General features: G+C 38.3%; 2 protein-coding genes and 1 non-coding gene across 3 annotated transcripts; all 3 read right to left on the bottom strand.

The window, feature by feature from the left end:
- Nucleotides 1-60: 60 nt before the first annotated feature.
- LOC125746932 (small nucleolar RNA SNORA17) lies at nt 61-195 on the bottom strand. Its single transcript, XR_007399108.1, has one exon. It is a non-coding gene; the product is annotated as a small nucleolar RNA SNORA17 (small nucleolar RNA).
- Nucleotides 196-1,882: 1,687 nt separating this feature from the next.
- mrps2 (mitochondrial ribosomal protein S2) lies at nt 1,883-4,000 on the bottom strand. The gene is made up of 4 exons (XM_049018908.1): nt 3,869-4,000; nt 3,526-3,642; nt 3,262-3,388; nt 1,883-2,840 (listed from the first exon to the last, which is right to left on the bottom strand). Exons 1-4 carry the CDS (start codon nt 3,990-3,992, stop codon nt 2,288-2,290), a joined length of 921 nt encoding a protein of 306 aa, XP_048874865.1. The 5' UTR covers nt 3,993-4,000; the 3' UTR covers nt 1,883-2,287.
- Nucleotides 4,001-5,941: 1,941 nt separating this feature from the next.
- ppp1r26 (protein phosphatase 1, regulatory subunit 26) lies at nt 5,942-13,872 on the bottom strand. The gene is made up of 2 exons (XM_049018873.1): nt 13,727-13,872; nt 5,942-11,898 (listed from the first exon to the last, which is right to left on the bottom strand). Exon 2 carries the CDS (start codon nt 11,837-11,839, stop codon nt 8,477-8,479), a length of 3,363 nt encoding a protein of 1,120 aa, XP_048874830.1. The 5' UTR covers nt 11,840-11,898; nt 13,727-13,872; the 3' UTR covers nt 5,942-8,476.
- Between the last annotated feature and the right edge of the window lie 3,081 nt (nt 13,873-16,953).

The following is a 16,953-nucleotide window of genomic DNA, read 5'->3' as shown; positions in this document are numbered from 1 at the left end:
CTACCAATTACAAGGGTTGAAAACATATGGATCGAGGATTTACATGCATCACGTAACTTTGATGTCGAGCTAACAGTCATGCCGAGTCCCCATTCATTTAAGAACTGGGCGTAGATATAGCTCTAGTTTACTTTCCGCCAACTAATGAAGCAAATGCGACACCGAAAACCGCACTGCAACGCCTCTAGTGGCGGCTTTCGCATTTAAGAGTGCAAAAAATAATCCAGTTTACCAATCTTTATCCATCCATCTTGTACACCAAACGTTAATACATTAGTATTTACGATACATAATAAACGGCACCCAATGCCTGAGCATTTCAACTATATGGACAAATTCCGTTCAAACAAAGCCCAAGTTTTTGAACAGGCAGGAGGGCTAACATAAGAGTCAGCCAAGATTTCAAGTCTGATTGCGCGCCGAATTAAGTCTAGAATACGTATATTTAACATCGCGTTTTGCAGAACTGCTTAACAAAAGAGTTAAATAACAGTACGTGACTGCAACCCGACACGCTTAGCGATCAAGGAAATCTCAAACTGACCTACACCCGCAGTCCCCGCCGGAAAGAGGACAGCAGCGTCTTTACATCAGACTTTATAGTACACGGACTACGGCAAGCGCGAAGGACAAACCGTACAAAGCGATTAAACCTTCGGCGATGGTGACTTGTATTTATCTATCTATCTATCTATCTATCTATCTATCTATCTATCTATCTATCTATCTATCTATCTATCTATCTATCTATCTATCCTTTATTTTACCAGGAAGGTTCCATTGAGATAAAATATCTCTTCAAGGACGTCCTGGCCAACATGACAGCAAATAAGAAAAGACAAAAGTTTCATAGTTTCATAAACATACACACAGAGATGATTAATATGAACACAAACTAAAACACATATAAATACTCTCCAAAAGCGCATAGAATTAAATTAATTTATATGAAACGATGACACTGTTCTTTAAGCTAAGAATTTAAGAAATTTTTAAACACATTCAGAGAAGGCAAGGAGTCTAAATTCAATATATTTTGTAGTATGTTCCACTCGTGGTGCATAAGAACAAAAGCCGGATTTGCTCAGTTCTGTGCATGTGGTGGGAGGCTGAAGGAGAAGTTTAACTGAGGAGCGGGTTCTGTATGCATTGGTGTGGAATGTCAGCAAACTACATATGTACTGAGGTAATTTGCCCATTAAAGCCTTTGCAATAATAACCAGGCAATGCATTTTCCTTCTAAGATGTACTGAGGTCCACTCCACCATCTCATATAGCTTCCAGTGATGTGTTCTTGCTGTTGCACCAGTTATAGACCTCAACGCTGCATGACATGCATCATCTAGTTTCTTCAAAGAAATAAGGATATTACAAAAAGAAAGCACTGTGTTACTCTTCTGTGGTCAGCTAATTTGCGGATCTCCTGAACTGGACCTCTAACAACAAAAAGTTCTAGTGTATTTCTTGTAATGGTGTTGGTACTATTGGCCAAATTACTTTTACTTTGAATTGCAAAAAGAAGTTTGTCTTAGTCACACTAATCTACATGTAGTAGTAATTGTAATTATCAGTGCCCAGAGATTTATAAACTGTGCCTATGGATTTACCACACACCCATACTTTTGTAATCCGTACATATGGTTTTATAAACTGTGTGCACGTAACTGGATTTGTTTTTCAGAGAACATGGACTAGTACAGAACCCCCTAGTGCAGATCTAATTACAAATCAGGAGCACAGACATGAGAACAGCTCTTTTTTCCACATCTGACACTAGGGGGCTCCATACAACAGGATAAAGTTGTAGGGTTGCCGGACATTTTCCCCAGTGCATCATGTTGTACTTCAAGTAGACCAAGCCCTACTATGCAAAATTCAACAGTTTTAGTTCAACCAGATGTATTTATTGTTCTACACACAACTGTACATAACCTTTTTCATTCAGGACATCACATTAGCATACAGGTCACTAATGTTTTTTTGACGCGATACACTCTAAATGGGTAATAAAACAAGCCCACATTACATGCAGTAGGTCAAAATTGACAATAAAATGCAAAATACATTAATTTAACAGGGCATGAAAGACAAAAGGTATTGGTTATAGGCATTTTAGGAACCATGAAATTTAGAAGCAAACGTTCTGGCTTACAAAAAGGATTTCCTTATATTACTGTAGCTACATAAAATCAGAAGAGGATGTTGTTTTATATACTCATTATTTGCAAATATTCCTTCCCTGATGACAGAGTAGCTGTTTATAAACGTGATACATTTTTAACTTGTTCTAGGAATGTGGTTCTTCAGAACCTGGGTTTAGGAAACCATGTAGCAGATTCATCTGCCTCCTTTTGTCCTTGGCGCGGTTGATGGTCATCTTGAAGAGCTTGCAGTAGAGCTCCACTGCACAAGGAGTGTCATCATTGCCAGGGATAGGGAAGGTCACTAGACTGGGGTTACAATTGGAGTCCAGCACTCCAACAGTGGGGATATTCATCTTAGCTGCATCGCGAATAGCTACATGCTGCTGGAAGACATTATTTAGGGTGGAGAGGAAGACGATGAGGTCAGGAAGACGCACGCCTGGGCCGTACTGAATGGGGGCATTAGTGAGCAGCCCCCCTCGCCAGAAGCGTGTGTGAGCGTACTCCCCACAGTCTCTCGCCATGCTCTCAACCAGGTGACAAAACTGCCGGCGCCGACTGACAAACAGGATCACCCCGCCCCGGTACGCCACGTGCGCTGTGAAATTCAGTGCTTGCTGTAGCAGCTCCACAGTCTGGTCCAGGTCAATAATGTCCTGATCCAGGCGGCAACCAAATAGATAAGGCTCCATTAGCCTGCAAAATTAGCAAGAAAAAAATTCAGACTTATGTCTGACAATAAAGTATTGTATTATATTACATCAAATGCTGTAAATGTGAACATCATAACTGAAAATGAACAAATTAACACCCAATGGTTACGCCTGATAAAACTGAAGTAATCTGTTTTTTTAAACAAGCATTTTCCCAAAACAGAAGCTTACAATATCTTGGCTATGCTAGAAATTCAACAAATAATCGTGTAAATTACTTTACAATGCATGTTACAAATACTACATATTGCCCAATGTATCATTTTGAGTTTGCAATGTTTAAAATACATTAAATCTAAGGCTTCATTTTCAGAGTGACAGTGTACTAGATAATTAGTTATGGAAGATGGATGAAAGGATGAGCCGAAAAATATACAAAAAGAATGCATGAAGTATTACTATACCGATGTCTGCAGCCTTTTTTATGGCCGAGGTGAACCCTGGCCTCAAATAAATCCTTCAGGGAAAAAAGTTCGGACAGGCGGAAGAAGTCCGGGTGACTGAGAGGTTGAGTCAGAACTCTATTTTCACCTAAAGGTAGGAATAGGAATAATAGGAATGTTACAGAAATAAGTGGAAACTACAGCGTATTAGTTCTTACCTACAGGTATTTGCAATACATTTCAAATTTTATGAGATGAATACAAGAACATGGCGCTTATGTGCACCTGGGATGTCACTGTGAACAGGCTGAGCGACCGTCGCAGATGCGTATAGCCGACCATGAGCGTGGATGTCGGACACTCTGCCCGATAACTGTGCTGGACGGCCGAACCTCCAAAACGCTGAATTAAACACAGACATAATCGTTTTATATATGTAATCATTTTTATGTCACAAAACCCAAATAAATGCCACCGTTAACATGCGTTAAATCACCCTGATCATAACTAAACCTGTCGTCACTTAAAAGCAAATACACTAAAATAAAAGTACTTTACCAATCTAAACGGTGTGTTAATACAACATATAAAAACACAGTAAAATTCAAATCGAACAGTTCCATTTCACCTTTAACAAGCTTTCCCGTCGCCATGCTTTCTCGAGTCGCCGGCCCAAGGGGATCTAAGGGCAAGGCTTGTCGGGAGTTGATGTCATTGGTGGGCAAACACAGGCGCAGAACGTGCAGTAGCATACGAGTTCTATCTGTCATATAAACTCAGTTTCCCACAATCCTCTGCATAGTCCAGGTTAAAGTGCACGCTCCAAAGCTTTATTTCTTAACTACCTCAAAAACAAACGAAAGTGATGTTTAAAATACAAATGCAAATATTTGTTTATATATAAAATATTGCAGTCCCACAAGAACAGAAACAAGGCTATAGTGTTTAATACAAATATTTAAGAGAGGAAGACTGGAGTACATATTCTGTGAAATATCAGTTATTTTTATTCTAAATGCATGATGCATTCTTCTCAATGTATTAAATTTTAAACCTTATGTATTCTGAAAATGGGAGGAGTCATGGAGCTCATTCACCTCTTTATAATTTCCTGTTGACTTTACATATCTTTATATTAACCTGTTGCACAAGTGCACAACTCTGTGTTTCACAAACTAAAAAAAGGTCACGAAAGTCTTTTTATTGTTAGGATGAACTTGATTTGAAATGTTGATGCTAGAAGCATCACGGAGTTATTGAGTGTGCATACTGGCTGTCCATACTTTCTGCACACATATTACACATGAAAAAACAGCTCACTATCTTGTCCCTTTAAAAATTGATTTATTTGAAATATTCTTATGAATTACTAATCTATTTACTGAGGCATGGGGCAAATTGTTTACATTTAAATTAATAATGAAGTTTGACAATAAATTCACTACATGATGGACACCTACAGGGTTCTGGTGGATCAGAGCAGGCTCTTTATGGATGATGTCCAGACCAGTCATCATCATACATGTCGTTGACTCCAGATGCTGTGGGAGCTAATCTTGCAAAGTTAGTGTCATGGTTCCCTAGACATAAGGACATCAGGGGTAGGCTGAGATTCAGTTGCAGTTCCAAGTTTTCCTGGTCCCCGATCCCAGTGATCCCAAAGACATGAACCACTCAGGTACAGTCAGAGCCAGGGACAACTGTCAGTACTACCATTTGCCCCAATGAGGGCAGTTAAACAGTTCAATACGTCCATTTTTTTTTTACAAGTCTGCAAAAATGGCATTATTATATCTGTGCAGTGAAGAATTTTTTCAACTGTTTTGAAAGCTTTTTTAAAGCAGATGATTCATTGATTCGAAAAATGTAGCTGCATTATATTTTTAAGCAGCAATGTATTTTTTTATGAATTCTGGTTCCACTGACCCATTGTATATTGTATGTTAAAATCAATGCATAATTAAGGAAATGTCATAATTGTTTCATTTAATCCAATTCACTTGCCCAGTAAAAGGTAGCCTGTATCTCATCTTATGTAGCACATGGCACAGCCTGAAGGAAATACCAATCCATCCCAAGAAACATACAGTCTTATTAGACACTTATTAACTCATGCAAGTGTAGGGAGTACAAGTAAAAACTATACACACTGGGACTCACACTGTGTTGCCTCTATGTTTGTTTGGGAACATAAACCTACAGTATGAACTAGAGCTTGATTTGACATTACCATAAAAAGAGGCAAAGTAAGGCAAATTAATCCATATAAAGGACAATTTTATTTGATAAATTCTGGAGGTAATTTTAAGTGCCACCTAAGCTACACTTGCATGTCTTGCTCAATTAAATGCATTTAGCTAACATTTTTCATCAAATAAAAAAAAAACAAACATATGAGTAAAATCAATTAAGCTAAAATAATTTAAACACCATGCTCATTTTAAAGCCGGTATAAATTAATATTTAAGGATTCTCTTCTCTCCAATGATTAAGAGTCAATGTGCTTTATATTACAGGAAAATACACAAAATATCATCCAGCCTCCATCACTCCTAATGAAATAAGATATTAATAATTTATTCTGAATTTGACCTTTTTTTGGCAGCTGAATTTTCGATCCATTTTGAGCAGGATTAGCCTACTCAAAATTATGAGGATTTCTCCAATATATGCAACCCATGCACAACTGTTTAGTCGTTGGTGAAGTCATTATCAACATTTTATTATAATTTCACTCTTTATTTGACAGCTGCTCTTTAAAGATACATACATGTTTTTCCTCCTCAAACAGGGAAAAGGGGAAAACTTTTTTGCAAAATATTTATGAAAACTGGCAATGCACAGCATGGTCAGTAAAGTCTCTTCTTTTGTATAAACAAAAATAAATAACATTTTTTTCACATTAGGAATTCAAAAAAAAAGGTTTTGCCATACACATAGCACAACAAAAGAATGATTAAAAACTGTTAATGAAAATCAGTGGGACAGAGAGATGGTCAATTAATTCAATGCACATAGGAGTTGCTACCCATCAGCTGATCTCATTGGCTGTTCTGTAAAAACAGCAATAAATTACAGTACTTTTTACATACAAATAGGAATGGCAAGCACTGCCAGACATTACTCAACATAAAACGATGAAACAATGGATAGGGCAGCCCTGCTAAGTTTGCATACCATTACCAGTTTTAACCAGCAAGAAGGATACTTTTTACAGCTAGTTGTATATCACTCAATAGCAGAAGGATTTAGTTATGGGGGGAGAAATAAATACATTGTGTATAGTCTGGTAAGAAAGTGAAAGGATGTCGATGACTGTTCTAACCCATCCAGATTAGTATACAATTAAATGAGAAAAAGTAACAGCGGGAAAACAGAAGAGGTAATAAGGAAATGCCAAAGGAGAGCTGAAGAGGTCCACGCCTGACTCATTTGGAGAGGCTAACAGAACACACAAATACAGACATACACCTGTACCCCCAGACTGACTGTCCAGTTTTGTTTAATGATCTCTAAAAGGCTTACAATGCTGCAGATGTTTGGAAAAATAAGATCAAAACAAGTACTGAAATTCTTCTACAAAAGAACCAACCAGACACGTCTTCTTCCAGGGAGTTTTCTGGATGTTCCAGGCCATGGTGAAGATGATCTTAACACAAATCTGTGCACAAACTTTTAGTGTACCACAGAAAGAGAATTTCACAGTGGTTATTCTCATTGGAGTGGCCTCTTGTTCCCAGAAGACCAGGTCTCTACAAAATTCATTCTCTGTTTCACTACTCATTTATAAATGCTGTTGTCAGCCCAAGTCTTCAGGCTGTGTTGTTCTTTCACTCTGGCATCAGTGAATTCACCATTTTCCCCAACACCAGCTGGGTAGTGGTTTACTTGCATACAAAACAGAAAAAGCAAACTCAGACAATAAGATTAATGTAAGTCACAGCAAGCAGAATTCTTTCTAAAACCATAATAAGTAGGTAAGAAATGTTGTGATGACTGCACAAGAAATTGTAATATTGTTTCATAATTTGTATCGGGATGGCAATCATTCTATTTAGTCAGACCAATATTCAACTATAATTTTTAGGTACCAGTTCCATTTTTGTAGCACCCTTTTCATTATTAAATCCTAGTTTGTACTGTGACTATTTTTCCCCCTGTTATATTGTACATAAGGAAATCTTCATTTCACCTGCCAAGTTTAACATAAATGTACATTATTGGTCCTTTGATAAGTTCAAGCATATACTTGTAACATATGCAAAAAACACATTTAAGCTTTTTACAGACATATACCGGACTACCGACCAAAGCATGATCGTTATACAAAGAAAAAGCACAAGATGTATAAAAAGAAACCTCTCTCATGAGAATATGCTTGTTTAAACAAAAACTAGACACTGAATCGGTATCAAAATCATTATTTATATTAGGAGTGACAGTGGCATCCAATCTAGATTCCACCATTTACAAGGTTCGGCATCAAAAAATTGTTTGTAGCTGCTTTGACAACACTATAGTGAGTATGCTATACTACTTTGGCAATACATACATTGATAACTATACAGCAAAATCTGTGTAGATTATAAATTATTGTACTACATAGAACATAGTTCTGCACAAAGCTCTCACAGTTTGTACACTGAAAATATCAACTTATTTGGTCTGGGATACAGTGGAGTGAGAGTGTCTCAAACTCCTGGTGAGCCACAAGTATACAAGTTTTCATAGTTTCAGATTGCTGAATTTTACCGTTTAATGAAATTTCTCTGTATATTTTTCCATTTGGGGCATGGACAGAACAAATGGATATTAGCAATTATCAATTACAGTGGAATGGATTGTACTGAAATCCAGTATGGAAATAGCCCTCTAGTACATTAGACATAAGCCCATTTTACACATAGACATGGCACAGTATGTATAGTCAACGTGCCATCCATTTATGGAAAGAAAAAAAGCATGAATAGAATGAGAGAGGTTACTGACTAATGGCGTCTTTGAGTTCTGAATACTAAAAAAAAACTGCATATTTACAATATCACCTTAATATGTATGAACATGTTTAAATAACCCTTGAAATGTAAAAATATACAAAAAACCTGTACTACTTATTTTCTCATATTTCTTGCAATCTAAGCATGAAAGTGCTGGAATAAATGAACATCTCAAAAGGAAGGCATTCCAAAGGTTTACCGTAACGGAAAAACCCAAATTAATATGTTACAAAATGCACTCACAATCCAGGATGCTGATTCCGACTCTGATCTGACCTCTGATCAGCACTCATTCTCTCCTCACATGATTCAAAACTGTTCTCCACACAGTCCTTCCTTTCCTCTCTCACCTGCTCTCCCTCCACTTGCTTCCTATTTACTGTTTCTCCATAGCAATTCTTCCCATCTTCTGCCCCAATGAGATCCCTATTCCTGACCTGAACACAAAAGAACTCATGGGGTTCTTCTTTGGAGAATGTCAAAGGTTCTTTCTTGACTTGCACCACGTTCTCCAACAGAGAGGTGCCTTCCAGATGGCCCCGGTCCGAAACAGTGTCCTGCTTGAATAGCCTGTTAGGCAAACAGGTGGAATATGGAAGGCTGGCAGGTGAAGCAGTTTCAGGGGAGCGCTTGAAAAGGTTCATTAATGTGTGCTTGCACATGTTCTCAGAGTCACATGTTAATGAGCACATGTTACATGTTTCCTTTGCAGACCCGTTACCTTTATCTTGATCCTTGATGACTGCACTTTGCAAATTGGTTGCACTGGTCACATTGACACTCCTGTCACTATGTGGGCTGAGTTTGCTATAGCAGAACAGGTTCTGACTCTGTGACTGAAAAGGCGACATTTCTGCTGAAGGAATTACTTGATTTATCGGTCCAGCTTCTGTGATACAGTTAGAGGTGAAATTCTGTTCTGATTTGCACATTTCCATCTCTGGCCTGATACTCGGAGTCCTACTCTCCTCCAAAGTCATTATGCTTCTCTTTTGCATTTTAGGAGCATCCACTTCCCTACCTGCCTGATCATTTTTACTGGATTGAGAAACATAAAAATCAGGTGTACTTTGTAGCATCTGTCCATCTTGACTTCTGTCCTGTTCAGATCCAGATCTCTCAGACAGTTCAAAATATGGAGCCTTTAAGGTAGGAGAAATCTCAGCCTGCTGAGCTTCCAACGACATACTCCTTTGCAGTGGGAAATCGGTAGTGCTGACACTTTTGTTTCTGAACTCCTCGGTACTTATGCTCATTGTGGACACCTTTGCCTTCTCCGCCAAGAACTTCCTGATCTCTTGCTCAATGCTGTCATCGCTGTCTACAGAACTACTGTCTTCCACTATTTGAGATGCACAACCTGCAAACATTTCCACACCAGCCTGCTCTTGTGCATCACCACTCTTATCTAAATTAGTGCAGGGTTTCACCTTCTTATTTATGAGCTTTGAGCTCACATTGCTCAATTTGCGTTTATTAACTACAGTATGTTTAGATGTTTCATCACAGTTCTTGGGGATGGTACCGATTTTACTTTCAACAAGAATTTTCTTTTTCTCAGAGTCTTCCTCATGGGATAATTCCATATTACCAGAATGAAACTTTTTCCTTGATTTCACCTTCTTGTCCTTTGTCTTCTTTCTCAGTCTTCTTTTGGTCTTTAGCAGATCTTTTATTGCAGCATCTAAATCTTCATCACTATCTAATGAGCTGCTCTTGTCTCCACTCTCTCCCAATCTATCTGTCCATATTGTTGATTCCGATACTTCATTTTTTACACTTTCTAAAGGTGAATCTCCTTCATTAAGTACTGAACCAGTAGCATTATTTAGAATCTCAGGATAGCACTTTTGCTCAGGATTTTTCATAATTTCTGCACTTTTTGTTGTCAAATCAATTGCAACAAAAGCATCTATAACACTTCCAGAAGCTTGAATGCCAATGATTCCATCACACTGTGTCTGAGACACTGCTTCTTTTATCCCTTGTTCTGGAGCCTCCCTCTGGACAGCTTTAAAGTTGTCTTCCTTGCGTTTTCTTTTACGGGGTAAAGCAGGCTTTAGCTTTTTGTTCTGTGGCGAGTCAGCGTTCTTCTGCCAGATGTCATCTTGATTTTTCTCATGTTTTGTGTCAACAAGCTGCTGCTTATGCATTTGTGCCTTTGATTCTAGGAATTTCCTTATTTCCTGCTCAATGCCATCATCACTGTCAACAGAGCCATCATTACTTTTGTTATCAGACCAGTTAGGGCAGTCCTCAGTGGGTAAAGATGGAGACTCAATACAAGGGTTTGAAGGAGATAAAGTTTCTTCAAAGGACCGAGGCATAACAGCTTTAGAAATGTCCAGTATAGCCTCGGCACACATAAGTTCAGCCGTTGTGTTTACCTTCAGTGGAAGTGGAGTTTCAAGAGGCAAAATAGGGTTATTCTTAAATAAAGACACCTTGTTGTCAAATGGTGTGTCCACTTGATCCAGAACCACAGCTGATGGAATTGTACTTTTAGGCAGCTTCTCAGTAATCTTTCTTTTGGATGACGTTTTCTGTTTTTTGAAAGCTTGATTACTAGGTTTTTCTGAACTCAGTGCGGCAGTTTTACCTACTTGGGTAGGCTTAGGATGAGAAGGTTTAAAGGCTTTTGTGGTATGTTCATGCTTTTCCTTTTGCTTTTCCAGCTGGTAGTGCCGAATAGCTTCTTCAATGCCATCATCGCTACTGGAATCAGACTCTTCTTTGGCTTGAAAGACTTTGGATGTTGTTCGGGAGCCTTCATGTTTCTTGTTCTTCTCCAGCTGGTAGTGCCAAATAGCCTCTTCGATGCCATCATCACTGCTAGATTCTGGTGTCTTTTCCTCTTTGACTACTGAAGGAGGCTGAACTTTTTTGGACAGTGAAATCATGTCAGCTGTATTTCTGATGACTTGAGTCTTGTTGACATCAGTTCTGTTGGGAATAGGGAGACTATTCCCATCATGCTTTTCCTTGTGGAAAGGTTTTCTTTCCATAGTCATTGAGTAGCTTGCTTTCAGATTTTTTGGAGCATAGTTACTGGCAGTTAGGATTTTATTCCTATCCAAATATTTCTGTGTTTCTGATGAAGAAAAGTTTTTTTTCAGCTGTTTGGACATCTGAAGTGGATTTGTGTTTAACTTCATGCTCTGTTTGGGGTCACCCTTTTCCTTCAGATACTCTTGAATTGCTTCCTCAATTCCTCTGTCCACAGAGTCATCACTATCAGAATCCTGGCTCTGGGATTCAAACTTTAAGGCCTCTGCATTTTGTTTCTGTGTTCTGTCAACACTCACTCCCCCCCTCTGTCTTGCCTTCTGTACAACATGGCTTGTCTTTCCATTGTAATCAGGGGCCCGGGATTCACCTGTCTGGAGAGTTCCACCATTCTCCTCATTCATGTCGAGAGAGGACTGGGTGCTTCTTAGGCTGTCAATAATCATCTGGACTTTCCCAGGGATCAGAGTGCTAGTGGTAGATGTGACACTGCTTGAGTCATCAAAGCACGAGGGCATGCTAAAGCTTCTAGCAGGACCGTAGGATCTCCATTCTGTATGCATTGCAAATGCAGGCAGAACATTCTTCAGGAACATTCTAATGTGCTTGGGTTGGATGTTGTCATTCCACTGATGTTTTAAGCCATATTTGCACCCTGAAAAACATTTAAAAAGTACATCATTTGTCAATATTAATTTACTTACACACATACACAAACATAACAAAATATGATCATGCTATGTAGACAAGTAATTTTTGACCCCTTTCTTTTCAAAATGTAGTCTAATAAGAGGGCAGTACATCTCTATACCTCTTCCTAAGAACATCTAAACAAACTGATTTGTGCCACTGTGTTGGTTTTAGATGATGTAGTCAAAAATGAGTTGTATGTGTTCCTAGAAAAACATTCTAGTTTGGTATAACAAAGCAGACAGACATTCTTAGTCTTATTAGTCTTACTTACTCACTCACGCTCTCTCATATCGGTTTATTATGAAGCCAAAATGTTCCCAAACAACTGATTTAAGTGATGTGGGAGGGGCTTTGAGTTCTCTAGTACTAGCTGTAACCAACTCAAAGCCACACTTGGCTCGATGTTTTCCATGTTTAACATCTACTTGTGAATTTAGGTTCCATGTGAAGAAATGTGTTAATTCATTTCATTACTTGTTTCAGACTGAAAATGCTGCAACTGAAAGGCACACAATGTGTGCGAATGTGTTCACACTGTTACAGCCCTTGTCTTTACTTTAAATGTAGACCTGAAATGCTCTTCAGCAAAATTTGTTTAAAAATTTCAATACATATGAAATCAGCAATATAATATTGATTGGGGCGGTCACTGCCCATTCAAACCCCTAAACAAATTTTAATTTGATCTCACAACAGTTTATACTTTACATATTACATTTCATGTTGTGAAACAGCAATAATGCAATAAACACTGCAATCACTGTTTGAATAAAATTTTAGAAAAAATATTAATTTAATATCTATAGGTATGGACTATTGGCAGATCGGAGCTGCTTTAAACAAAAGCATCTTTTGTATCGCACTGTGATAGTTATGTATGTATGAGTGAACACTAACATAATACTGTTATTTACTTCATGTACTGCAGGTACTGTATGTAGCTAATTGACCAGCAGGTGTAGGCGAGTCACATGGTCCGTCGCGCTCGGCGAATCACAATCCCGATCGAGTCCGAATCAATAGAAACGCTCAAAAGTGCCATAAAATTCCATATAACCTAATCCGAAGGGTACCAAAAACCCCTGGGCAGGGCGATGAACTTGCACCGTAGCAAACTTCAACATTGCGACCCGCTCAACAAATAAACTAAGGGCTTAGAAAATGCCTAATATGCCAGCAACCAAAAATACCGAAAATAAATAAAAGCTTCCGATACTTTAAGCAGTTTGGGTATAAATATTATACACCGTCTCAGCAACACTGCCGTCCAGGTGTCATTTACTGCCACTTTCCGGCTATAATAAGATATAATGGCACGGTTTTCAGCATCAGCCGTAAGCCATTTTGACGCCAGCTTCGGAAGCAATTTTGCAGACACCGAGCCCGGCTGTCGCATTGCCGCACAAGGATGTCCCGTATCCCTCTAGCGGCTCGCACTGCACCGATGCCCGGTGAGAATGACTAAGAGACACCGCTGAGAAACCAGCTCTCGCCGTCGGGCGGCCACCATATTTTCCGCTAATCATTTGCAACAAAAATCGTCCGGTCCGATACCGTATTGCCGTACACGTTCACCAACAGTGATATTTCCAAACAGTAACTCGTTAATTAATGACAAAAGTTATCGTCGGCTTCATTTCATTGTCTTGAGAAATATAACGCTAGCTAGCTCCGGGCCTCTGCACTTCCATGCCGGTATTTCTGCAAAGGGAATTTTCAATTCTAGTCCTCATCCACCTCCAGACATTACTCCTAATGTGAATAAATGAACGGAAAAACGGGTTAAGTACCTGATCAGAGTCCACTCGCCCCAAGCATACGCCCTTTTGCAAGTGCTTCCTTGATAAATTTAAGTCCACAGATTTTGAAGTGTTCCCACACGGCTCGGGTGCGCGCATGTTACATGCGCGCGGCTCTGTACGCCCAGCGCGCCCACTCGCCTTAGGAGGCTCCGTTAAAGGCGCAGTTTGCTTCGCTCCGGTGGGGCTGCAGTGGGGCTCCAGTGTGGCTGTACTGTTCCTGCCGCTTTTCCTGCCACATATTAGCGTTACGAGACGTATTGTGGCCTCCGTTTGGAAGTTGCACTGGGGTTTATATCGAATATCTCTTCACAGCAATCGTTTGGAAAAACAGCCGTAACTGCAGCAGCGTTTTATGCCCATTACATTGATTTTTTTTCCTTTTGTTACTTTCTTGTAATATTTTTCCCCACTTAATTTAATATGGCTTTGATATTTTGAAGAGTATTTCTTGGGACATTTGCTTCTTAAGAATTATTAAACGTTTTCAAATCTACAACAAAGTGTACAGTACAGTGCTTTAGAGTGAAAAAGAATGATTGCAGCTTAATTGTAAAATGAGCATTTATATTAAAATATGTTGAAACATGCTTTTAAAATATGTAGCTTGCCATCCTCTGTTTAAAAAGTAAATGTCATGATGGTTTAGCGTACTAATGTTAATGTTCATTAATGTGGAAAATGTACTGTACAGTATAGTGATATACCACGAGCCATATGAATTTACATGAAAAGTTCTGCGAAGTGTGAATGTTTCCATGCTCTAGCAATGCAGCTACTCAGTAGCTGATACTACCACTGGTATGGACAGTTTGCACATTTCCTTTTTACTTTAGTTTTTTTCTTAAATATTTTGACTTGTACTTTTTATGTCATTTATTTCTCTTATAACACTTACTATAGGAAGCTTTTGAGGAAACCCATTTCATTGCCTGCATTGCTGTTTGTTGCACTGTTGTGCATTTGATAAATAAACTTTGATTTGATCTTGGTTCTAGGAAGCCACTGTCTGTATTACTGTATAATGAAGCTTACATCACATATATAAAATAACTCAAATATTCTAACTCCTTTGGACTTTACCACATTTTATAGTTGTACAACATGGAATTAACCTGGAGATACTGTGAGACACTGCCTGTGTCTGTAATCAAGAGGTCACCAGTTCAGATCCAGTGGCTGGTGGAGTGATGCACTGTTACAGTGTTACGGACATCTCACTTCAGGTGGGATGTGATATACATTAATAATGTACATTAATAACAAACATATGATTAAAATGTTTGTCATTACGTAATGTTTGTTATAACGTATATGAAAGCTGAGAAGTTATGTTAGGATGTTAAGGTATACTTACATGTGGCTTTTTAATATTCTATCTATTATGAAGGTATGAATGCATTATAAAGGCATTATGAAGTTGCAGTCTATGTAAAGAGTTACCGCATATCTTTGCTGACAGAGTAACGCAAACATATTGAAATGGGATAAAATCGGCTGTGCGATTCCCCTACGTTTAGCCATTGACCGAGGATACTGTATTACTATGCTCTGCTCAAGTAATCAGATGTACGTCATCAATTTTATTTTAAAAATCACCTTATTTGATCTTCATCTCATTTTCAATTTCACGTTCATTTAGAAACTTCCCAATCTATAAAACACCATGAAGCCACTCCAACGTTTTATGACTTCTGACCAATAGAGAGTCATTTCACTCTTTTGAGGAACCAGTTAAACTTATTTTAGCACTTTATTACACTTTTTATGAAGGAAAAAAGTATTGATGTACAGAGACTGTTGTGTGTTTTTCAATGACAAGGCGCTGGAAGGGACATACATGTCATTGGTACCATTACTGTTATATATAAGGGGCACACGTAATTCTTAAAATGTCATTGTTGCCATGTGTTGGCTTACCAAGCTGTTACTATACACAACAATAAGGATCGGGGTCCCACTGCTATCTCATATAAAATAGAAACTAGATTATATTAAATTATCACCTACCCCAGTGAAAACAATGCAGCAGATTTAGTACAGAAGGTGATTTGTCTAAGACTTTGCACAAACCCATGGCCAATGAATCAGATACAGAAAAAAGTAGAGAGATTTTCCACAATGAATTCATTATTTATTATAGTCACCATTCTGTATAAAATGCTCTATATGTTCCGCCATTTGGGGCATGCCTTTGTTTCCCGACAGTTCCAATCTAACATACTGGAAAGACACAATTCAGCTGTTAAACTCATTGGTCCATCCTGGCAGAATTGTAATACAAGTCCATCTGTGAATTAGCTATGATGCAGAGTTATGCAGCTGCACTTGGTGGGTTTGCTGTGCATTGGATGCTGGACGTTACTTGAGGATTGTTACCCACATCTATTATGGCTTCACATTTCTAGTTCTCTGGTTTCATCCTGCAGTGTGAATGAATGTCTTTAAAACTGTTAACTATTCTGCTGGAGATCGAACTGCATCCCATCCAGAGTGTTCCCTGAATCATGCTCTCAGCATCCTGGGATGGCTCCAGGTTCACTGTGATCCTCTGCTGGATTGCTGGTGATGGATGAATGGATGGGCGGATGGATGGATGGATGGGTGGGCAGATGGATGGAAGGATTGATAGACGGATGCTACCCATGGCACAAAGAGTGAATTAGTAATGACTTATGAATTTTGAGTTTTACCTATAGGGAAATTTAAAAAGTGCTATATGTCCTACATAGTATGTAGCCTATATGCTTTTTTATTATGTATTTTGCTAGTAATAATTATGACATATTTTGTTTTGCATCTTGGCAATTACTAAATAGACCACAAGGTGTTGCTGTATACAAAGGCAAAAAGAACTGCCAGCTTTTAGTGAATGTCTGTAGTGATCAACAAAGGTCTCTATTAGATTTTTGTTGGTTTATTATTGTACAATATAATTAATGCAGCTTAAGCATATAAGCATATAATTGTAATATTTGAATCATAACAATCATCAGTTTGTTATTATTTATTATTAAGTATATTTATTTTCCCCAATAAAAGATGCAATTGCGTTACAACATGCAATGCTTATGGTGGTGTGCACTACTAAACGTTTAGTAGCTTTTAATTCCAGAAAGAAAATAAGAATACACTTTAAAGTAAAATAAAAAAGATTTCTATTTTAAGTATTTGCTTTAAATATGCACTGCAACTCAAGTTATATTTCAATAAAGGCA

This window comes from Brienomyrus brachyistius, chromosome 7 (assembly GCF_023856365.1).
Source record: "Brienomyrus brachyistius isolate T26 chromosome 7, BBRACH_0.4, whole genome shotgun sequence".
NCBI lineage: Eukaryota > Metazoa > Chordata > Actinopteri > Osteoglossiformes > Mormyridae > Brienomyrus > Brienomyrus brachyistius.
The sequence above is the reverse complement of the archived record's forward strand: the minus strand, read 5'-3'. Positions and strand labels throughout refer to the sequence as shown.